We start from the raw sequence: 24,969 nt of genomic DNA on the forward strand, positions 1-24,969 counted from the left end.
CAGTTCCTTTTATACATATTCCCTAAGTACTTGTCCTTTTTTATTTTAGTTTTATATGTTTTATTAGTTCTTCTTCTTCTTATTTTTTTTATGTGTTGGAATGAAACATGAGAATACATTCTTTACTGTCTTACTCACTGATATGGTTGGAGTGCTTTTTTTTTTTAACAGATAGGTTGAAGTGCTTTTTGATTCCTTTATTCCAGGGGTCTCCAAGCGTTCTAAACAAAGGGCCAGTTTACTGGTCTTTAGACTTTAGGGGGGGCTGGACTGTGGCCATTGGGAGTAAAAAAAAAAGCCCTGGCATTATTGGGAGTAAACAGTGCCTCAAGCTTGGTGGTCAGTGGGAGCAAAAAATTACATAGTGGCCTTGGTCAGTAGGAGAGGGAATAGTAGCCCATCGTTGATATTACTGGGAGGAATAGTGTCCCATCATAGTGTGATGGAAAGAATAGTCAGTGGAAAGAATAGTGCCTCATCATTGGTGTCAGTGGAAAGAATAGTGCCTCATCATTAGTCCCTTCTCATTATAATCTGTATGGTTACATTGTGTTAATAATAGTTATATTTTTGTTTTGTAGGAAAGAACTGATGGCCAGACTGGATCAGTTTGAGAAGGAAAGTTCAGATGTCGTTCATTTAGCAAAGGAGTATGAACAGCTCACCAAAGAGAATCAGAGCCTTAACCTGGCCCACTCCCGATGTAAAGAGCAGCTAGAGAACCTACGAATACAATACCAGAAGTGGCAAGGCTCTTCCTAACAGTAGGGACATGTAGGGATCTAGTAGATAAAACAATGTTTCCACAGTTTTAAAGCACTCTATTTGCCTACATATGATATTAAGTTGGCCATACCTACAATCTGATTGTACAAGGTTTAGGTTTGCCAACACTTACGTAGTGTGAGGCCCTATCTGAAGTTACAATGAATGGATTCTTTAGGTAGGTCCTCACTCTATATACTTGTTGATAAATTAAACGGTCTGTGTCAGTGGGCTTGTATCAATGCCACCAGTTTTAGACACTTCTGAGATCATTCACAATTCATTGACAGATGCATTTGATCTGCTTTAAGTTGGTTATTGGCTTTTTCATTACTTTGTATAGGAATGCTAAGCCCATTTGAAGTGAAGAAAAGCCCATCGACATAGGCCATTAAAAAGATATCTACTTTAAATTAAAAAAAAATATATATATTCACATACCCTTATGTATAATAACCAATCTGCGAATGTAAATATTCTATTTAAAAATGTGGTGTAGTCATGTCATGGTATAACCCACTGCTTTCATTATTACTATACTATGGGGTGATTTACTAAGGTAATGTGAAAGAAAGTAAGCATGGTTTTACTGTTTTGACAAGGGAATTTAAAATAATAATATAGGCGTTTTTCCACATGATTAGATGTGTAAAGCAAACCCTGTTTCACTTCATTTCACTTGTAGATCAGCCTATAGACTAGAAGGCAATGTTAACATTTTTAATTATTATCTCACAAAATTTCCGACAGGATCAACAGGTATTTTTGGAATTTATTAAACAGAACAAAAGGCTTTCAAATGTATAATTTACAGACCAAAAAGGAGCTAATATAGAAAGTTGATTGTTAGGGCATGTATATTCATCAAGATTAAATTAAATGATATTATAACATAATTCCCCATGATTTACATGTGACCTAAACTGACAAATTTACAAGAAAATTTAAATGCATGTAAAATAATTTTACATTTTTATTCTATGTATTGTTCATATTGCTGTTGCTGTGTAGTTTAAGGCTATATCATATATGCAATTTTATAGAAATGTGTATCAGCTACAGAATCTCTCTCATACATTTTTGGTGCTATCAGTGTTAAAGTAAGTCCATATAAAGCAAAGGTACCACACCAGTTCCAGCTGAAAATTTTACTGGAATTTTTTGCAAGATCAACATAACGTTTCAAAGATACAGCATTCACCTTTATCAAGGTGAACAAAAATCCTTCCCGCACTGTACCTTTAAATGTTTTCAAGGGGGTAATACTATGGACGCACCGATATACCGGCCGCGAAAATTATCGGCCAAAAATAGGGTCAACTGCGTTTTGCTGATAGAAAAAAAAAAAACAAGCGCAGTAGCTTCTGCAACCAATCAAAGGAAGGCTTTCTGTTCCATCGCCGCAAAACCGAGTGCCATGGGTAGACGGGGTGGCTGTCCAATTATCGTGTGACAAGGCCATGGTAGAGAGTGACTAGGTGTCCCAGGAGCCAAACAACAAGTCAAGACCTGCAGTATTATAGTAAGTGGCAGTCTCAGCCTGGACCCCTGCCAGGCCACAGCCCCAATGCGTTTCAATCCGCCCACTGGAGCTTTCTCAGTACATATACCCAGATATTACTACCCTGGGGGCACCATGAGTACACATATCCAGATATTACCACCCTGGGGACACCATGAGTACAAACACACAGATATTACCCCCATGTGGACACAATGAGTACACATACCCAGATATTACTACCCTGGAGACACAATGAGTACAAACGCCCAGATATTAAAAACCATGGGGACACCATGAGTACATATAGCCAGATATTACCACCCTGGGGACACCATGAGTACAAATACCCAGATATTACAACCCAGCGGGCAGCATGAGTACACATATCCACATATTACCACCCTGGGGACATCATAAGTACAAATACCTAGATATTACAACCCTGGGGACACCATGAGTACAAACACCCAGATATTACCACTGTGCAGACACCATGAGTACAAATACGCAGATATTACCACCCTGGGGACACCATGAGTACAAATACCCAGCTATTACTACCCTGGGGGCACCATGAGTACACATATCCAGATATTACCACCATGGGGACATCATGAGTACAAATATCCAGATATTACCACCCCGGGGACACCATGAGTACACATACCCAGATATTACAACCCTGGGGACACCATGAGCAGTATTAAAAAGTTGAACATAATACAATTATATATACAAAGTATATATATAATTTTTAAACCTATCCATTGCGGTTTCGGTTTTTGGCCAATTTTTGGTTTCGGTTCAGAATTTTAATTTCGTTGCACCATTAGGTAATACCACTAAAAAGTACAAATGGCCAGCATACCAATAGGTAAAGACCCAACATGTTTTTTATTGAGGTCTTAAGCTGGCCATACATTATACAATTTTCTTATTCTAATTCTTTTAGATTTACCCTCAACTATGTAAAGCAAGGGCCTGCCTGACTGCATACAAAATAAAAATGTTTAGGCTTGACCTCATATTATAAGGAAAATTGTACAAGAGGATAGAAAAATGTATGGCCATCCTTAGTTGCAGTAAGCATATTTTAGCACAATGGCCTCCAGACCGTGGCCTGTAGGCCAGATGTGCTTGCCTTTATCCAGCTCATGAGATGCTATTCCTTCCACTGACATTAACCTCCCTGGCGGTATGATTCTTTCGGATTTTAGGTGCTGAAAGCGGTACAATTATTTTGCATGGAAATTTGGCGTTTTATATTGTAGGTCTTTAAATCTTAACAATAACACACTTAAATCTGTCCAAACCAGAGTCTAGTAGATATCCCGGGTATGATAAAGTTTGAAACACAAAAACATAAATTATAATATAATAAATAAAAATAAATAATTAAAAAAAAAAAAAAAAAATAGTAATAAAATACATTTCCCCACAATTCACTATCGCTCAATTCTGCAAGTGTTCTAATTTACTATCGCTGTTTTCTAGCTGGTCTAAAGCCACTTTTGACGTAAAGGGACACTTTTTGGTTGCTATGGACAATCTCCAGTTTCCAGGCAGAAAGAACAGTGTTTATCATGTAAAACTGCATGCAGGGCATGGGCCAGAGCACTGGGGACAAAAGGGATGTGAAATCATTTCATACAGTACTGTAATCTGTAAGATTACAGTACTGTATGTGTTATGATTTTGACATTTTTTTGAATTTGCCGCCAGGCTCCGCCCCCGTGCGTCGCGCCGCTCGCAGGGAACGGAGCCTGGCACGGAGAGGCTTCGGAGGAGGACGGAGCCCTCGGACACTGCGAGGGACATCGCAGGATCCCGGGGACAAGGTAAGTAACGCCGCCCCAGGGTCCTGCAATGCGATCCAGAGTGTGGCTCGGGGTTACCGCTAATGGTACTGAACTTTAACCCCGAGCCACACTCGGGAATACCGAAAGGGAGGCTACAGAAGTTGTAAAGGCAGAAGGTTTTTTTATTCTAATGCATTATATGCATTAAGATAAAAAGCTTTCTGTGTGCAGCCAGCAGCCTCCCCAGCACCCCTTAATACTTAACCGAGCCCCATCCATATCCAGCGATGTCCATGATTCCCTCGGCTGTATGGGACTCTCAGTCTTGATTGGCTGACACACAGCAGCAGCACCATTGGCTCCCACTGCTGTCAATCAAAGTCAGTTGGACAATCAGGAGAGAGAGGGGGTGGGGCCAAATGGCAGCCTGTATCTGAATGGACAAACGGAGCTGCAGCTCGGGTCAGGTGGCCCCATAGCAAGCTGCTTGCTGAGGGGGCTCTTAACAGGAGGGAGGGGCCAGGAGCAGCGAAGAGGGACCCGAGAAGAGGAGGATCCAGGCTGCTCTGTGCAAAACCAACTGCACAGAGGAGATGAGTATAACATGTTTGTTATTTAAAAAAAAAACAATAACACGAGCCTACAATCACTTTAACAATGGGCCAGTATTGCTCCCACTGACACCCTTGATGGGGCACTATGCCTCCTACTGACACCAATGATGGGGCATATTTTTCTATCCACCGACACAATTGATGTAGCACTATTCCTTCCACTGACACCAACAATGGGACGCTATTCCTTCCACACCAATGATGGAGCATTACTGTTGCTGACACCATTGACAGAGCACCGTTCCAACAATGGGGCACTATTCCTTACACGAATACCAATGATGGGACAATATTCCTCCTCTCACTAACTACAGGCGCTATGTCATTTTCTTACTCCCAGTGACAACCATGCCCAAGGCATTATTTAGTACCAGTGAGGCCAGGGTATATTCTACTTTGTAAGAAAAAAGACTCGCTGTATACAAACCTAAAAACTCTAGCTGCAACTCAAAGTGAAATACACACAAGTAAAGATAAATAAAAAGGGAGATGTGCTCTCAAAGTGACATATTAACAAAAAATAAATACAAACAAATAAAATTAAATAAATGAATAAAAGTTATAACAAGTCCCAATAAGTGAATCACGTGACATATATAAAGTCCTCCAGTGGACAGTGAAACCTTTAAAATTCCTCCAATGGAAAATGAACAAACAGCAAAAGTTGGTGAAAATCCTGTGACTTTAAGGAAGGACAAAGTGAATCCACCACAAACATCTGAAGTCCCTGGAGAAGTCCCTGGCTGGGTATTAGCCGCAAGTGTTAAAGCTTTTGCAGCTGGTAAGCGTGCACTCTTTGTGGTGGTGGATTTAGTTTGTCCGTCCTTAAAGTCACAGGATTTTCGACAACTTTTGCTGTGTTCCATTGGAAGAGTTTTCAAGGTTTCACTGTCCGCCAGAGGACTTTATATATCTCACATGATTCACTTATTGGGACTTGTTATCATTTTTATTAATTTTTTTTTTTTTAATTTATTTTCTACTTTGACTGTCTACAGTCTGTCCTTCTAAAGTCTGACTGTCCACAGTCTGTCCTTCTAAAGTCTGACTGTCCACAGTCTGTCCCTCTAAAGTCTGACTGTCCACAGTCTGTCCCTCTAAAGTCTGACTGTCCACAGTCTGTCCCTCTAAAATCTGACTGTCCACAGTCTGTCCTTCTAAAGCTCTGACTGTCCACAGTCTGTCCCTCTAAAATCTGACTGTCCACAGTCTGTCCTTCTAAAGCTCTGACTGTCCACAGTCTGTCCCTCTAAAATCTGACTGTCCACAGTCTGTCCTTCTAAAGCTCTGACTGTCCACAGTCTGTCCCTCTAAAATCAGACTGTCCACAGTCTGTCCTTCTAAAGCTCTGACTGTCCACAGTCTGTCCCTCTAAAATCTGACTGTCCACAGTCTGTCCTTCTAAAGCTCTGACTGTCCACAGTCTGTCCCTCTAAAATCTGACTGTCCACAGTCTGTCCTTCTAAAGCTCTGACTGTCCATAGTCTGTCCCTCTAAAATCTGACTGTCCACAGTCTGTCCCTTTAAAGTCTGAAGGACCAAAATCTGGCCATTTGTTTAGAAATTTTGGAGACCCCTCTTTAACACATAGAAAACATCACAAACACCCTTTATCAAAGTGACACAGAACTTTACTGGAGTTCCATGGAAGACTGACATAATGCTTTGGAGACCCATTGGTTCCCTTTATCTGGCTGACACCCAGAACTTTACTGAAGTTCCATGCAAAACTGACATCGTCTTTTGAAGACAGAGTGGTCCCCGTTATGAAGGCAACACACAGAACAAAGTGTATCTCCATGATAAAGGGGGCTGCCATTCCCCCAAAATATTATGCCGGTCTTGCATGGAACTCCACTAGAGTACAGCTAGAACCCAGTGAGCTGTCTTTACTTTATACTATGGACTTTACATGGTAATATTATCAGCTAAGCACCCTCCAAAATGCATTTGAGGTGAGGTATAGATTGACTATACTTGAGTTTCAACGGTAAAGCAGGGTCCTATTGATTCCAGGTTGAGTTATCCACAAAATCTTGAAAATCATCATCCCACTAGGGGTCTGTAGCTGGGTAGACATGTATTATATAGCCAGCTACAAATCAGACAGAAAATGGCACAAGGATGTTTTAGCGATTACAAACCTCTGCTGCGGAATTGCACTTTTGAAACAGCCCTAGACATAATGATTACATTTTAGGAACACTATTAAGTCTACTGGTGCGCATACTGAGCTGCTGTAAGACTGACCCCTGCAGTTATTTAGAAGGTACTACCTAGAAACCTGTCCAACCGTGTACAGTTATGTTTTTAGCTCTACACAACACATTACAATTCAGATCTTAAAAGATAAGCTCAAATAAACCAACACATATTTGACCTCTGTACGACAAACCTGTGAATGTGTGTGTGTGTTTTTCTTTTGTCTGTTTAGTGTAAAAGCTTTTGTTCTTAGAAATGTTAGGGAGATGAAAAAATGTAGTTTGTTGCATTTTCTTTTGCAAAGGATGATTGGTCAAAGCCTGTTTGAAGGCAGAAATTAGCTGCGAAAATCAGTTTGATTCTGTGTTTTATGCTGCGTACACACGGTCGGACTTTTCAGCTACAAAAGTCCGACAGCCCGTCCGGCAGACTTTCGACTGACTTTTGGCGGACTTTCAACAGACTTTCTAAGGACCGGACTTGCCTACACACAATCACACCAAAGTCTGACGGATTCCTACGTGATGATGTACACCGGACTAAAATAAGGAAGTTGATAGCCAGTAGCCAATAGCTGCCCTAGCGTGGGTTTTTGTCCGTCGGACTAGCATACAGACGAGCGGATTTCTGGGTCCGACAGAGTTACGACGTAAAGATTTGAAGCATGTTCCAAATCTAAAGTCCGTCAGATTTGCGACTGGAAAAATCCGCTGAAGGTCCGGTGAAGCCCACACATGATCGGATTGTCCGCCGGATTTGGTCCGTCGGCGTCAGTCGGACAAGTCCGGTCGAAAAGTCCGACCGTGTGTACGCGGCATTAGTGTTTTTTTTTGTGCATATTTCAGCACTTGATTTGCAGACAAGGTGTATTTACTAGGGGGCTATTGATAAATAACTGGAGAAAATATTGACAGAAAATAAAGGTGGTGTTATTGTGGTGCCTAATCAGATCTGGGAATCAGAAAAAGAAAGATAAAACCTGACTGGCCACTACAGGCAGAAACTCCCCTATTAAAACCCAACTCCAGCCCAAACTTTATTTTTCAGTAGTATTGTATAGAGTGTGAAAGCTTACAAGCTCTCTCAACTTTTAATTGATGAAATAAGTCCGCCTTCACGATTAAGGGTGTAGTTGCCATCATCCCCTAATAATACAGAATACCAAACTGTGAACCCCTTGTAACGAGATTTTTAAAGGCAACCATACAACTGTTAATACATGTAAAATTCTTTCAATTTAATTCCTTTATGTTAATAAAAAGGGGCCGGATGCATGAATAGGGGGATGACAGCCATGGATAGAGGGGGCTGTGGATAGAGGGGGTGGCGTCCCTAATGGACGGGCCGCCACTGGTCAGAACACTATCTGCACAGAGCTTGCATGTTCTTCCTTTGCTTGGGTTTCCATATTGGGAGGTTAATTGGCTCCTGTTAAAAATTGGCTCATGTGTTTGTAAAAGAGGAACCTAATGCCCCGTACACACGATTGGAATTTCCGTCGGAAAAACCTTGGATGGTTTTTCCGGCTGAATTCCGCTCAAGCTTGGCTTGCATACACACGGTCACACAAAAGTTCTCTGAACTTTCGACCGTCAAGAACGCTGTGACGTACAACACTACGACGAGCCGAGAAAATTAAGTTCAATGCTTCAGAGCATGCATTGAATTGTTTCTGAGCATGCGTAGGAATTTTGCGCGTCGGAATTGCTACAGACGATAGGAACTTTTTCCATCGGAAAAATAGAGAACCCGCTCTCAATCTTTTTTTGGCGGAAATTCCCGACAGCAAAAGTCCGATGGAGCATACACCCGGTCAGAATTTCCGACCAAAAGCTCACATCGGACTTTTCTTGTCGGAATTTCCGATCGTGTGTACGCGGCATTGGACTCAATGTTTCTTTGAACGCAGAGACTGATGTAAATGAATAGTATGTAAAGCACTACATAAGTTGATGGCACTATATAAGGATCTGTAATATAAATGATGGGCAGTATAACATAAATTCACATGTTTAGTTTCTGAAGGATACAATTCAAATAGAATTTCCGAGGTTCACACCCCAAACTATTGTGAAGCCGTATTATTTGTTTCCCTGTCTTTTCCCTTAGGGTGAGCTCAATAAAAAATAGCATTGCCGGATGTATAACCATGCCATATTCTACTTACCTATATGTTTCCTTTGTATTGAACATTGTTAAATTCCATTTCTGTATGGTATTTGTGTTTTCAATTAAAATTGTAAATACACAATGCTGCATTGGTTTTATTACATTGAATGATTTGTTATGAATGCTACTTAAAATAATGACTCTTTCTATAGTATGCTGCAATCAAAATGGAAAATTAGGCCATGCATATAAGGAACATAGTCAAGTTGCTCAATACCGAAGTTTTTCTTTCATGCATTGCTGTACTGTCTTTCACCAGTCTGCTAAGTTTGATTTGGTCTGGATTGTGGTGATCTGAGAACCCCTGTTTGTGATATAGTAGAGGAGTTCTCAAACACTCCCACTCTTTGCTGCTAGCTCCTTGGCTGAGTTGGAGATCTTGACATCAACCATCTTCCTCTACACCTCAGCCAATCAGAGGAAGCTTTGTATTTATTCAAAGAATACAAAGCTCCCTGTGAATGGCTCAACAGTACTCAGCCTGACACGATTTTGTTCTGGAAGCAGAACACAGCGCTGTATACTGTATGTAGCTGAGGTTTCATACAATTTATACAACGCCACAGCACAGCCACAGCACAGTAAACATTTAGTGAACTAAACAGTTCATTTGGACCAGCTTGGTCCAAACAAACGATTTAAAATTCTTTAACCAGTTCCTGCCCAGCCTATAGCAAAATGGCAGCCGGGCAGGACTTCTGTCATAGGATGTCCTCCCAGATCATGCCCCGTGTGGCAGCGCTGTGATCTGTCACCGACTGCCGTTACCATGTGATCACTGTGACCAATCACAGCAGATCACATGACAATTGAAAACAATGGATAGCTTCCTTTCATGCCATCCATTCTGTACAATTGTGGTGCTAGCTGTGATTGGTCAAAGCGATCAATCACATGCTAAAGACAGGGCCAATCACAGCCCATCATACCATGTGTTTAGCTGTGGCCAATCACAGCTAATCACAACAAAACACACTGAATTAATCAGTTTCATTGAGCAATGAAAGTGAAATTCAATGGCCTAAACAATCATAAAGTGTAAAAAAAAAAAAAAAAAAATCCTTATCACTTCCTCAGAGTAGTACAATGTTATTATGGAAACACTGTATTGCTCTGGTCACACTGTGTAATAAAGAAAAAAAAAACCTTAAAAATTGTAAAAAAAAAATAAAAAATTGAAAAACAATTATTGACGTTTTCTTTTTTTTTAAACTGTCACCAGTCAGTGACCCTAATCACTGCCACACCCATTATATGGTAAGGCTGTACTGCACTGGTGACAGTATGTTAAAAAAAAAGAATTGTGAATACATTCTTCATTTTCAAAAAAATTGTGACAAAAAGTTACAACTTCAAAAAACTTGCTTCAAAAAATGTGGCCTAAATTTAGGAAGAAAGATTATTTATTTGCAACATTTTATAACAGAAACAAAGATTTTTTTTTTTGTTGTTTTGTTTTTTAATTTTGTTTATTTAGCAAAAAATAAAAAACCCAGTGGTTATTCAATACCACCAAAAGAAAGCTTTATTTGTGTGAAAAAAAATCATATGGGTACAAGGTTGCAGAACCACACAATTGTCATTCAAAATGCGACAGCGCTGAAAGCTAAAAATTGGCCTGGGCAGGAAGAGGGTAAATGTGCTCGGTTACTCTGGAAACAGCAGAACCCACCAACCATAGCGCTATGGTTGAAAAAGGTGGAAGATATTAACAGGATGGAGGACTTGATAATGACTGCGACAGACAGACATGAGACATACAAGAAGACCTGGACTCATTGGAATTTATTCAAATATTCAGAAGAAGGTAAAACTCTCTTTAATACATAAACACTGAAATGTAATTTCTAATAAAAAAAACACCCCCCCCCCCCCTCCAACCCCTACCTCCCCCTTCTGCTTGAGTTTCCCTACACTCTGCACCAATCTGTGCCCGAAGGCCCCATTTGAAGTGTGATTTGAAGTTGAGGATGGGTGGCGTGTACAGTTCTAGAGCACCCCTTAGCTGACTCTACATGGGGCAGGCTGCCCCCTCTCCAAGATATGCTACTGAAGATAATGAGATTTTGACAATTGTGTTGTCATATACTTCAAATTCTTGGTTCCACACATGTGTAATAGAGACAGTTGCGTCCGCGCCTGGCCAATGACATCACATGCCAGCAGGGTTGGAGATGCATAAAATCCGGCGTCTCCTGCCAATACTTCTGCCGGTAACCACGCAGGTGGATGCTTATATAGTAGTTAAAGTTCCCCGGAGGCCATGTGGAGGAACTGCGGCTGCTCCACTATAAGAACGGATAGAGCGGTAAAAGCTGTCCACCGTGCAAATACTTGCCTATTCCCTACTGCTGCACTTTTATAGTCTAGTTCTTGATGTTTTAAAAAACTGCCACCCGCGCACTATTCTCTACTGTACCTTACATTCACCTGGTCTATATGCATCTCTTATGAGCCCACTGCAGCGCTATTGCTAGGTCTAATGAAGACAAATGACTTTGAAAGTCGTTTTTCTTGATGCAATTTAGTATCTGGGAATGGCATAATTTGCAACAGACAAGTATATATCCCTGAAGAAGCCCAATGGGGCGAAACATGTCAGGACCTTGCCAACCATGCCAAACATGAACTGTCTAAGGTGATTTTCTAAACGCTACCATATCAATCAATTTTGTATTTTTTATTTTTTCTTATATACCCTTTTAATCATGTTTATAAATAAATGAATGGATTTTAATATGATTGTTGTGTATATTATATATTAGCACCTTAAAAATCCCAAATAACTCTGCATTTTCTCTAAATATACGGGATGTGGTGCAAGAAGTAATTGGCGACACACCCACTTCTCTATACTTTAACTAAAGTTTTTGTTTTTTTTAATGGTTTTTGTCCCACCAAGTATTCTATTGGAAAGTTTAACGAGTTGTACTGTGGAGATTTACAGCAGAGGGGGCGTAATAAAAAGCAGTGCTATCATGGAATGAAAAAAGAAAATAGCAGATAAAATGGACGAAAAATATCTGTTGTGTCAGCCCATGTTATTCCCAGATAGAAAGTCCAGGTTTGCTAATATACCCGAATGATGACATTCATTTTCCAAGTCAAAATGTTGCAATATTTCCGGAACTTCATTAACACATCTGCTTCTTGCATAAGCTTCCAGTAGAATGTATCTATATTTATACAAAATTATTTCGCAATCTATCAGATAGAGTAACTATGATTGTATTCTCAGTTTATAAACAAAATATAGCTGTAAACTACTTTAAAGGGTTAGTAAATTCAAAAGTAACATTTTAATTTTTTTGAGTGGATGAAGGTTTTTCAGTCACCCACTCTTGATAGGCCATAATTGGGCAGATGTCACTCTTATGCCCTGTACACACAATAGGATTTTCCAACAACAAAACCGTAGATTTTTTTCCGACGGAAGTTGGCTCAAACTTGTCTTGCATACACACGGTCACACAAATGTTGTAATTCCGAACGTCAAGAACGCGGTGCAGTACAACACATACGACGAGCCCAGAAAAATGAAGTTCAATAGCCAGTGCGGCTCTTCTGCTTGATTCCGAGCATGCGTGGAACTTTGTGCATCGGAATTGTGTACACACGATCGGAATTTACGACAACGGATTTTGTTGTCGGAAAATTTGAGATACAGATCTCAAATTTTGTTTGTCGGAAATTTCGACGGAAAATGTCCGATGGAGCCTACACACGGTCAGAATTTCTGACAACAAGCTCCCATGGAACATTTGTTGTCGGAAAATCCTATCGTGTGTACAGGGCATTAGGGTGATGGGTGTAGCAACACCCCCGTAGAAGTTGTTGAAGTTAGGGTTCCCCACTGCTGCACAGCCAGTCACACCACGTTTCCTTCTTTCATCTGGACACAGAAAATCAGTCTTTGGCTTGTTTTGTTGTTTAATTAGGGAATGATAACTTGGATAGGGTAAGGGATTATGGGATTGCTCAATGTGACAACAAACAGAACTTCCAGAACAACTTCCTCCCTATATACAAACTTCTCTTCCTTCTTCCTCCTGCACACACTTGGTTCCTTTATGTTCAGCTCCTGCTGGCTCACTCTTGAGGGAACTAACAATATGTTGCTAGTTCAGCAAAGGCAGGCAGGAACTCTCCGTTCTTTTTGGCAAAGTACAAAATTGGAGTGAACAGCATAACACATGTTCCTCTGCTTCCTGTGACCACTGATGCCAGTTCCACTTGCTTGCAGAATGCTAGCACACCTGGCTGCCACCAGCCCCACCTGGCTGTTTCTCTTCTCAGTTCTTCTGACTGACTCTCGGCACCAGTCCTGCCCAACAGACACCCCCGCACATGGAGATTCCCCAGGGCAAGGTTGGATGAAGACTTGGCACACCGCTGTCTTCAAGAGAGACCTGCCACAGCTGGCAGTCTCTCCCCTTGTCTGTTCCTGCGCCGTGCTAATCTACTCACTGTCTCTCCTTGCTCTCTCTGCTGCTTCTCTGACTTGAATCCAACTGCCTCCTGTGATGGGATCCTTCTAGGCCAGCCTCCCGAGCACCAGCTCAAGGTAATCCCCCCCCGGTGAGGGGGGCCTCAAGGGCCACTGACAGCCTCTTCTCTGCACTGCTCCTCCATTATTTTTTTTTTTTAAACTCTTTTTATTGAAAGAGGTAGATGACAATGACAGTTATCAAATGCGCTCAACATGAGCGAACAAACAGTGCAGTACATCTTACAATGCAAACATTTCAATGTCTTTACAAGTCACTGCATTTCTTAGCATATTGATCCCGATACACATGCATGTTATAGAAAACACCACAGAAACATTAAAGTACAATAGCTATTTCTCAAATCTTTTAGTGATATAGTTACGTGTTGGTTACAGTAAGGGCAGAAGAACACCAAGCATCCCACACTTTATTATACTTAGTTGGGCAACCCATGTGTTCAAATATGAGTTTTTCATAGGGTAAAACCTGATTTACTAACCAAAGCCATATATGTATGGATGGAGGAGTGGGCTTGATCCACTTAAGTGCTACAGCTTTACGGGCCATAAATAATATCTCCAGTAGCATGGTCCAAATATGTCTTGGCCATTGCTCCTTGTCGAGGACCCCCAGCAGACACACCAGTGGGGTACATGGAACAGGAATTGATAAGACCACAGGCAATATCTCCGTCACCTGTTGCCAGTATCTCACTATAACTGGACAGAGCCACATAACGTGCGAAATCCGCACACGGACAGGTGCACCTAGTGCAGGCAGAGGTAGGTATACAGTGCATTGCGTGCAGTCTGACCGAGGTCAGGTATGTTTGATGTAGCATATAAAGGTGGATTAATTTATTGTTGACTGCAGGAGATACAGATAGATGGGCAGAGCATGTCCCCTCCCAATCCTCATCAGACAAATCGGAGACAAGTTGTTGCCACTTGATGCACACCTCCAGTGGAGCCCCACTAGTCGTGGCAGAGAGTAAATGTAGATACAGAGTTGAGATAAGTCCCCTAGGGCCCTGAGATCGAAGCACTCATATCAGTGGGTATTCAGAGAAGTCAGTGTCACGAATACAAAATTGAGTATGTAGCACATGTCAAAGTTGTAAATACCTATAAAAGGTAGATTGGGGCAATTCATATTTCCTTTGCAATCCCTCAAAAGAAGCCAATACATTTCCATCATAGATGTTGTCCAGAGAAAATATTCCCCTACGCTCCCAGAATCCAGAGTCCACAAATTGCTTTAAATGGGGGAATATTGGATTGGGCCAGAGTGGTAGAGCCTCGTTAGTACCCTGAAAATTTGTAATTTTCTTGGTCTCCCTCCACACCATACGGGCCAATGTCAATAGTGGTATATGTCTTTCCCCCAGTGCGGCTATAGGTGCCTCCAGTGCCATCAACAGATGTTTGATTTTAAGGACATAGGCGAGATATGACTCAACCACCGCTGGCGTAGCCGGTCCCAACCAGTCTGTCAGATGGTGTAGCTGCCCAGCCAAATAACAGTATAAGTTAGGCAATGCCATGCCAGCATCAGCCTTAGGGCGCTGCAGAGTGGAGAATTTAAGTTTCTGCCTATGGGTGGCCCAAATAAAAGGTGATAAGTAGCATGTCCATGGTATGAAATAGATTATGTACTGAGGTAGGCATGTGAAAAGTCACGTACAGACACTTGGGCAGAAGGATCATCTTAATGAGATTAATCCTGCCTGCCACAGACAGAGGGAGTTTGGCCCAGACAGTAAGTTTAGCTTTAATCATGGTAACCAGAGGGTCCAGATTTACTTGGGAAGCCTCTTAAGGAGACAGGGTAATAATGATTCCCAAATATTTAAAAAAGGTCACTATCTTAAGAGGACATGGAGGATCACTGCATGGAAGGGCCTGCGAGGAAAAGGGCATCAGGGCTGACTTCTGCCAGTTCATTTTAAGGCCCAAATGAACCGGCAGAAGTAAGTCAAAAGTGTGTCTGTATGTATATATGTGCCTGTATATATGTGTATCTGTGTTAGGGTTGCCACCTGTCCGGAATTCACCCGGACACAGTCAGGGTTTTGAATCATGTGTTCGGGTTTCAGGCGGACTGAAACCCGGACACATTATTCAGACCAGGCTGTGGCTTCCCAAGTAACCAAGACAGTCACACACAAATATGTTGCCTTCCGGAAGCTGTGGGTGGCTGTCTTGGGGCAGGTTTGGCATCAATGGGGGGCAGGGCAATGATGTCAGTGAGAGCAATTTGGCCACACCCACTGTTCGCTGTGGCACGCAATGCGCACCGCATTTCTACTCTCCTTAGAGGCACCCAAAGTTGTCCCAGGCCACAAAATTGTTCAGGTTTGGCTTGAAGAAAAGGTGGCAACACTAATCTGTGTGCCTGTATATACAGTATGTGTATATGTGTCTGTTTGCCTCTGTGTGTCTGTGTAGATCTAGGAAGTGAACAGGCAGCAGCTTCAGCTGCCCACAGTTAAAATGGATGCAGCCAGACTCAGTGGAGAGAGATTTCTGCAGCATATTTGGCAAGTACAGAATCACATTATATATAAAATAATATGCACAAAAAATTCTACACCAGTGGTACTACACACCTAGGCTTTTCCGGATCTCGCCCCAACGTAACCCCACCTGCTGGAGGAACTGTGGAGACACTTGGTCTACAGTGCACATCTGGTGGTCCTGTCCCTCGCTCCTCCCCTTTTGGCAATCTGTCCAAGTCCTTTTTAACAACCTGATCCAGGAAGCTAAATTTGTCAAACAAATTTTATAGAAAGAAATCAGATTTGTTTGACAACTTTTGTCTAAAATAAGAACACTAATTGACACATAGTTTGTTTCCAAAGACTTTCTTTTTCATTTATTTCAACTTAGAAAATTTCTGCCTGAGTCTTGTGCACTGGCTTTCACTACAAGCCTTCGACTCAGTAGAATGGCCCTTTCTTATGGCTGCATTGCGCTCATTTGGCTTTGGCACTAAATTCCAACAATGGGTCATTATACCTTATAGGGATCCCACGTCTAACCTTTTAGTCAATGGTCTCCTATCCCCATCTCTACAGCTTCAAAGAGGTACCAGACAGTGTTTGTAGCTGCTGACTTTTAAGAAAAAACGTTTTGAGGGTGGAACTCCGCTTTAATAATAGCATGCAATGCCAAGCTGCGGTTCCCAAAGCAGTTCCTTTCCCGTATTGAAGCGGACCTTCAGTCATTTTTTCATCTTTCCATCTATTAAATCTTCTGCCCTTGTTGTTTTAACTTTGGATAGTCAAACTTTTTTTTTCTGCCAGTAAATACCTTATACAGCCCACTTCCTGTTTCTTGTTTGGTAATTAGCCTAGACTTATGACATCATGCACACCTCTCTCTCTAACTCTTGTGAGAGTTGCCAGCAAGGGAGTGTGGTGGTGATGGTGGGGGGGGGGGGGGGTTGGTGGGATGGCAGGAGAGTGGAGGAGGGATAAGTCACAGGAAAGCCAAAGAGAGCTGCAGAGCTGGAGGGGGCTGGATGAGGGCGGAGATAGGAGGAGACTGCAAAGATCCATGGGTATTTATCGAGAGAGGAGAAATGTTCAGGCAAGCAGTGGTGTGAGTGTGTCTGTCTGTATATATGTGCCTGTATATATGTGTATCTGTGTTAGAGTTGCCACCTGTCCAGGATTCACCTGGACACAGTCAGGGTTTTGAATCGTGTGTTCGGGTTTCAGGCGGACTGAAACCCGGACACATTATTCAGACCAGGCTGTGGCTTCCCAAGTAACCAAGACAGTCACACACAAATCTGTTGCCTTCCGGATGCTGTGGGTGGCTGTCTGGGGGCAGGTTTGGCATCAATAGGGGGCAGGGCAATGATGTCAGTGAGAGCAATTTGGCCACACCCACTGTTCGCTGTGGCACGCAATGCGCACCGCATTTCTACTCTCCTTAGAGGCACCCAAAGTTGTCCAAGGCCACAAAATTGTTCAGGTTTGGCTTGAAGAAAAGGTGGCAACACTAATCTGTGTGCCTGTATATACAGTATGTGTATATGTGTCTGTTTGCCTCTGTGTGTCTGTGTAGATCCAGGAAGTGAACAGGCAGCAGCTTCAGCTGCCCACAGTTAAAATGGATGCAGCCAGACTCAATGGAGAGAGATTTCTGCAGCATATTTGGCAAGTACAGAATCACAGTATATATAAAATAATATGCACAAAAAATTCTACACCAGTGGTACTACACACCTAGGCTTTTCTGGATCTCACCCCAACGTAACCCCACCTGCTGGAGGAACTGCGGAGACACTGGGTCTACAGTGCACATCTGGTGGTCCTGTCCCTCGCTCCTCCCCTTTTGGCAATCTGTCCAAGTCCTTTTTAACAACCTGACAGGCAACACCGCCAAGATCACACCTCAACTAGCACTACTAGGACTGGGACTTGAAGCCTGGGACTCTTCACACCACACCGTTCTTACCCATACACTAACTGAGGCCAGACTCTCCATTACAAGACAATGAAAGAGTACCTCTCTGCCCTCTATTCAGATGGTCCATCAAATCCTCAACCAAAATTTTCAAATGGAACTCATTTTTGCCAGAGCAAACCTGGGCCTACCGAGGCTCCAGAAAGACTGGACACCATGGTTAACTTTCTCCAATCTATACATCTCATCCTAAGCTCGCTAATGGCGCTACTTGTATACATAAACCGCTGACACTTGCCTCCTTGTTAACTCATGTCCCTTCCTGCCCTTGCCCTCTATGATTACTGGCTAACGCTACCTACAACTCAACCCAATCCCCTTGAAGTTCAGTTTTGGGCACCACAAAAAGGATATTGGGAACTGGAGAACACAGAAGGGCAACCAAACTGATAAGAGGCAAGGAGGAGCCCAGCTATGAGGAAAGATTAGAGGAACTTAATTTATTCTCTCTTGAGAAGAGGAGATTAAGGGGGGATATGATCAACATGTACAAATACTTAAGTGATCCATATGATGAACTCGGTGTTGAGTTTTTAAATTTAGGGTCATCACAGAGTCAAGGGGGCGCTCTTTACGTCTGGAGGAATAGAGATTTCATCTACAAATACGGAAAGGTTTCTTCACAGTAAGAACAGTGAAAATATGGAACAGACTCCCTTTAGAGCTGGTTCTGGCCAGCTCAGTAGATTCCTTTAAGAAAGGCCTGGAATCTTTCCTAAATGTACATAATATTACTGGATACTAACATTTATAGTTAAAGTTGATCCAGGGAATATCCAATTGCCTCTCGGGGGAACAGGATGGGATTGTTTTCCCATGCTGGAGCAAATTGCATCATGCTTTGGAGGATTTGTCTTCCTCTGGATCAACTGTGGGTATAGGATTTGTGTATACGGGATTGTATGATTTTTGTTTTTATCCCCCTTCTATTGGTTGAACTAGATGGACTTGTGTCTTTTTTTCAACCTGACTAACTATGTGTATATATATATATATATATATATATATATATATACACAGGCATACCCCACTTTTAGGTACACAATGGGGTTTATTTACTAAAGCTGGAAAGTACAAAATCAGGCTCACTTCTGCATAGAAACCAATGAGCTTCTAACCCCAGCTTGTTCAATTAACCTTTGGTAATAAAACCTGGAAGCTCATTGGTTTCTATGCAGAAGTGAGCCTGATTTTGCACTTTCCAGCTTTGGTAAATAAAACCCATTGTGTACTTAAAAGTGGGGTATGCCTGTATGTATATGTATATATATGTATGTATATATATATATATATATATATATATATATATATATATATATATATATGTGTGTATATATATATATATATATATATATATATATATATATATATATGTGTGTATATATATATATATATATATATATATGTGTATATATATATATATATATGTATATATATATATGTGTATATATATATATATATATGTATATATATATATATATATATATGTATATATATATATGTATATGTATATATATATATATATATATATGTATATATATATATATACAGTATCACACGAAAGTGAGTACACCCCTCACTTTTTTGTAAATATTTTATTATATCCTTTCATGTAGCAACACTAAAGAAATTACACTTTGCTACAATTTAAAGTAGTGAGTGTACAGCTTGTATAACAGTGTACATTTTCTGTTCCCTCAAAATAACTCAACACACAGCCATTAATGTCTAAACCGCTGGCAACAATAGTGAGTACACCCCTAAGTGAAAATGTCCAAATTGGGTCCAATTAGCAATTTTCCCTCCCCGGTGTCATATGACTTGTTAGTGTTACAAGGTCTCAGGTGTGAATGGGGAGCAGGTGTGTTAAATTTGGTGTTAACGCTCTCATTCTCACTCTCTCATACTGGTCACTGGAAGTTCAACATGGCACCTCATGGCAATGAACTCTTTGAAGATCTGAAAAAAAAAATTTTTGCTCTACATAAAGATGGCCTAGGCTATAAGAAGATTGCCAAGACCCTGAAACTGAGCTGCAGCATGGTGGCCAAGACCATACAGTGGTTTAACAGGACAGGTTACATTTAGAACAGGCCTCCCCATGGTTGACCAAAGAAGTTCGGTGCACGTGCTCTGCGTCATATCCAGAGGTTGTCTTTGGGAAATAGACGTATGAGTGCTGCCAGCATTGCTGCAGAGGTTGAAGGGGTGGGGAGTCAGCCTGTCAGTGCTCAGACCATACGCCACACACTGCATAAAATTGGTCTGCATGGCTGTCATCCCAGAAGGAAGCCTCTTCTAAAGATGATGCACAAGAAAGCCCACAAACAGGTTGCTGAAGACAAGCAGACTAAGGACATGGAATACTGGAACCATGTCCTGTGGTCTGATGAGACCAAGATAAACTTATTTGGTTCAGATGGTGTCAAGCGTGTGTGGTGGCAACCAGGTGAGGAGTACAAAGACAAGTGTGTCTTGCCTTCAGTCAAGCATGGTGGTGGGAGTGTCATGGTCTGGGGCTGCATGAGTGCTGCCGGCACTGGGGAGCTACAGTTCATTGAGGGAACCCTTCGGAGACTGGGCGGCAGGGCAGTATTCCAACATGATAACGACCCCAAACACACCTCCAAGACAACCACTGCCTTGCTAAAGAAGCTGAGGGTAAAGGTGATGGACTGGCCAAGCATGTCTCCAGACCTAAAGCCTATTAAGCATCTGTGGGGCATCCTCAAACAGGAGGTGCAGGAGCGAAAGGTCTCTAACATCCACCAGCTCCGTGATGTCATCATGGAGGACTCGAGTGGCAACCTGTGAAGCTCTGGTGAACTCCATGCCCAAGAGGGTTAAGGCAGTGCTGGAAAATAATGGTGGCCAGACAAAATATTGACACATTGGGTCCATTTTGGACGTTTTCACTTAGGGGTGTACTCACTTTTGTTGCCAGCGGTTTAGACATTAATGGCTGTGTGTTGAGTTATTTTGAGGGGACAGCAAATTTACACTGTAATACAAGCTGTATACTCACTACTTTACATTGTAGCAAAGTGTAATTTCTTCAGTGTTGTCACATGAAAAGATAGAATAAAATATTTACAAAAATGTGAGGGGTGTACTCACTTTTGTGAGATATTGTATATGTATATATATTAAAAAAAAAAAACCATATGTTCAATGTGTTTTCTTGCAAAATAAATTCACCAATAATAAATTCACCACCTCTGCTTTTGCTTATTACAAAAATACTATAAGTGTAGCAACCACCATGGTCAAATACGCTTATGTCCTAGATAGCTATCCGGACACCTCTGACAACTCAGATCTTCAGTTTACTTTATGGTACTTTCCCTTCGAGGTAACCTCCTGGTCTCCGCCTCCACTCAATCATACAGGGAAAAAAACTCACAATAATGTTTTACTGTTCCAAACTGATCAAACTGATGATTGTACAGATAAAGCCCACATACTATTACTCACATTTATTATGAATATAAGCAAATCATTAAAAGTGCCAACAATATGATACACTCTTGATTTCCACCGCCAAGACCACCATCACCAATGTTACTGCAGCCCTTTCAGGTGTGTTCTCATCTGGATCAAATGATCACACTTTCATTACATGATCATACTAAGTTTGGGTCTCCTTAAGGCTGGGTTCACACCAGAACCGGGACAAGGGGTGGGCAGGAGGGGCGGCTGCCCTGGGCAACGTGGTATCATGTGAGGTGGGGGGGCACCACAAGGAGATTGGGGGGAGGACATTTATGTTGGGAGACGGAATTTGGGGGGCGGTATGGGGTAAGAATTGTTCTAGGAGGAGAGATTAGGAGAGGTGTGCTAGGAATTGTGGTTTGGGGGGATTTTGTGCTAGGATGGGGGAGTCGAATTTGTGCTGGGAGGGGGGGGAATCTGGAGTTAGGGGGAGAGGATTTGTGCTTGAAGGGGACATTTGAGGGGTAGAATATTTATGCTAGGGGAGGGGGAAATTTTTTGGGCAGGTGGTGGGGTATTTTTGCTGGGGGCATACTGAGAGAGAGAGAGGATGTAAGGTGAGGGGGATGGGGGGGGAAGCAAAGATTTGTGATTTCAGCAGGGGGGTGGATTTGAACTGGCAGGAGGGGGATATTCTGCTTAGATAGTAAACATGCAGACTGGTCAAACTAATTTTTTTTGGGGGGGGGGGGGCGAGGAGAACATTTGCTCATACATCTTGGAGTGGGGGTGCAATTTGGCATGTTTGCCCTGGGCTCTAGATGACCTTGTCCCGACACTGGTTCACACTGATGCGAACTGGATGCAGCTTTTCTCGCATCTAATTCGCATGACAGGAGACTGTGACCGATTCTCAATGGAGCTGGTTCACACATCTCTATGGGGTTGAAGTCAGAACTCTGTGCAGACCAGTCAAGTTCCTCCACCCCAAACTCACTCATCCATGTCTTTATGGACCTTGCTTTGTGCACTGGTGTGCAGTCATGTTGGAACAGGAAAGGGCCATCCCCAAACTGTTCTCACAAGGCATCAGCATACCATGGGATCATGAAGTTGTCCAAAAGGACTTGGTATGCTGATGCCTTAAGAGTTCCCTTCACTGGAACTAAGGGGCCAAGCCCAACCCCTGAAAAACAACGCCACATCATAATCCCCCCTCCAAATGATTTGAAGGGGTGGCCCAATTCTTTTGGCAATATAGTGTGGATGAGCGAGTTTTGGGTGGAGAAACTTGACCAGCCTGCACAGTTCTGACCTCAACCCAACAGAACACCCTTGAGATGAATTAGAACGAAGACAGTGAGCTAGATCTTCTCGTCCAAAATCAGTGATTGACCTCACAAATGTGCTTCTGGAAGAATGGTAAAACATTCCAATAGACACACTCCTAAACCTTGTGGACAGCCTTCCCAGAAGAGTTGAAGCTGTTATGACTCTATGCAGGCTAGTCAAGTTCCTCCACCCCAAACTCACTCATCCATGCCTTTATGGACCTTACTTTGTGCACTGGTCCAAATCATTTGGTGGAGGGGGGATTATGATGTGGGGTTGTTTTTCAGGGGTTGGGTTTGGCCCCTTAGTTCCAGTGAAGGGAACTCTTAAGGTGTCAGCATACCAAGACATTCTGGACAATTTCATGCTCCCAACTTTGTGGGAACAGTTTGGGGATGGCCCCTTCCTGTTCCAACATGACTGTGCGGAGACTTCAAGTCAGGCCTTCTCGTCCAACATCAGTGCCTGGTCTCACAAATGTGCTTCTGGAAGAATGGTCAAACATTCCCATAGACACACCCCTAAACCTTGTGGACAGCCTTCCCAGAAGAGTTGAAGCTGTTATAGCTACAAAGGGTAGGCCAACTCCATATTGAACCCTACGGACAAAGTCTGGGGTGCCATTAAAGTTCATGTGCGTGTAAAGGCTGTACTTTTGGCAATATAGTGTGCGCTAACATGGAGCGACATTTAGAGGTAGAAGAAAAACGCTTAAGTGCCTGTAAATCAGGTGTTTTTTAGCTGCAGTGTGCATGAGCCCTAATGTGCTGACAAGAAGGAGAGCAGAGTGGCAGAGAGATGAACTCATGAGTCTGCTGCTTCTCCTTTCACTGTTCAGTGACAGACTGAGGAAGTAACGGGACCTGTAAGACCCCATACACACTATTAGATTTTCTGCATATTTTTGTCTTCAGATTTACCAAAACCATATAATATGAGATCAAACCTTAATGCCCCGTACACACGGTCGGATTTTCCGATGGACATTGTCCGATCGGAGCGTGTTGTCGGAAATTCCGACCGTGTGTGGGCGCCATCGGACATTTTCCATCGGATTTTCCGACACACAAAGTTGGACAGCAGGAGATAAAATTTTCCGATAACAAAATCCGATCGCGTCAATTCCGACCGTGTGTGGCCTGTTCCGACGCACAAAGTGCCACGCATGCTCAGAAGAAATTCCGACACGGGACAGCTCGTTCTGGTAAACTTAGCGTTCACAATGGATACAGCACTTTCGTCACGCTGCAAAAAAATGGTTTAATACAGCGCACTCTCTTCTTCTTTATAATGTGACAAGAATTAAGTAGTTTTGCTGCTCATATTCACACACACTTCTCACAAAGTTTTATTTGTGTTTTTTTAGTGGGATTCCCTCAATATATTGTTATTAGTTGTCACATCTGACAGTTTTATATTTTTTATGTTTTTTTTATTTTGGATTTTAAGCCTTTTTTTTTCTTTAATGTTTGGATTTTTTCCAAGGCTGATCTTTGTTCAATGTTATTTTTATTTTTACTCCAGAATATTTTTGTGTGTGTTTTGTGTGGCAAGTTACCCCAACACCATTGATATCTTTTATTATTTAATCTCCATGAGATTTTTTGTTGTTGGTGTCCCTTGTTCATTTCACATTGTATATTAGAAATGTACCTGAATCCTCACAAACAAACCATCATTTTTGAAGTAAAACACATAGGAGAGTATAATTCAAAACAAAAATCCTTTATTAAGGGCTCAGAACCAAACAAAGAGGAAGGCAACACTGGATCAACAGGAGAAATTAGTGAAGCCTGGGACCCCCACGGCAGACATCAATTCTTAAACCTCAAAATTGGTGGCCTGAGGAGTCCATATGTAAGGGAGGGCAGTCTGGTCCGGGATTCACAGAGATCCGGATAGCAGCAGATGACATCAGTGTCCCCAGGCTGTGGTACCACAAGAGGCTGCATCTTTTGGCCGACCAGACTGGATCCAGGGTCCTCACTGTCTGGTCTTCCTTTCACACTTCCTTCCGGGCTGTGGCTGTGCAGTTGGAGATGTGGCAGGAGGAGGAGTAGGACCTGGAGGAGGAGTAGGACCTGCAGGAGGAGGAGGAGGACCATCGCGAAGGTGTGTTTGAGGTGTAATTTGGCCCCTCATACCTTTCGCCAGAGCCTCTGATATGAGGGCCTCACACATGGCTTT

General features: G+C 42.2%; 1 protein-coding gene across 1 annotated transcript in view; it reads left to right on the plus strand.

The window, feature by feature from the left end:
* The window catches only part of MAP3K7CL (MAP3K7 C-terminal like), an 89,605-nt gene extending 84,065 nt beyond the window's left edge, over positions 1-5,540 (plus strand). Inside the window, exon 5 of the mRNA XM_073617095.1 lies at positions 582-5,540. Within this exon, the coding sequence (XP_073473196.1) occupies positions 582-762 (181 nt within the window). The 3' untranslated portion in view covers positions 763-5,540. The remainder of the gene's footprint in view (positions 1-581) is intronic.
* The last annotated feature ends 19,429 nt before the right edge of the window (positions 5,541-24,969 follow it).

Source organism: Aquarana catesbeiana, linkage group LG02 (genome assembly GCF_042186555.1).
Source record: "Aquarana catesbeiana isolate 2022-GZ linkage group LG02, ASM4218655v1, whole genome shotgun sequence".
NCBI classification, from domain to species: domain Eukaryota; kingdom Metazoa; phylum Chordata; class Amphibia; order Anura; family Ranidae; genus Aquarana; species Aquarana catesbeiana.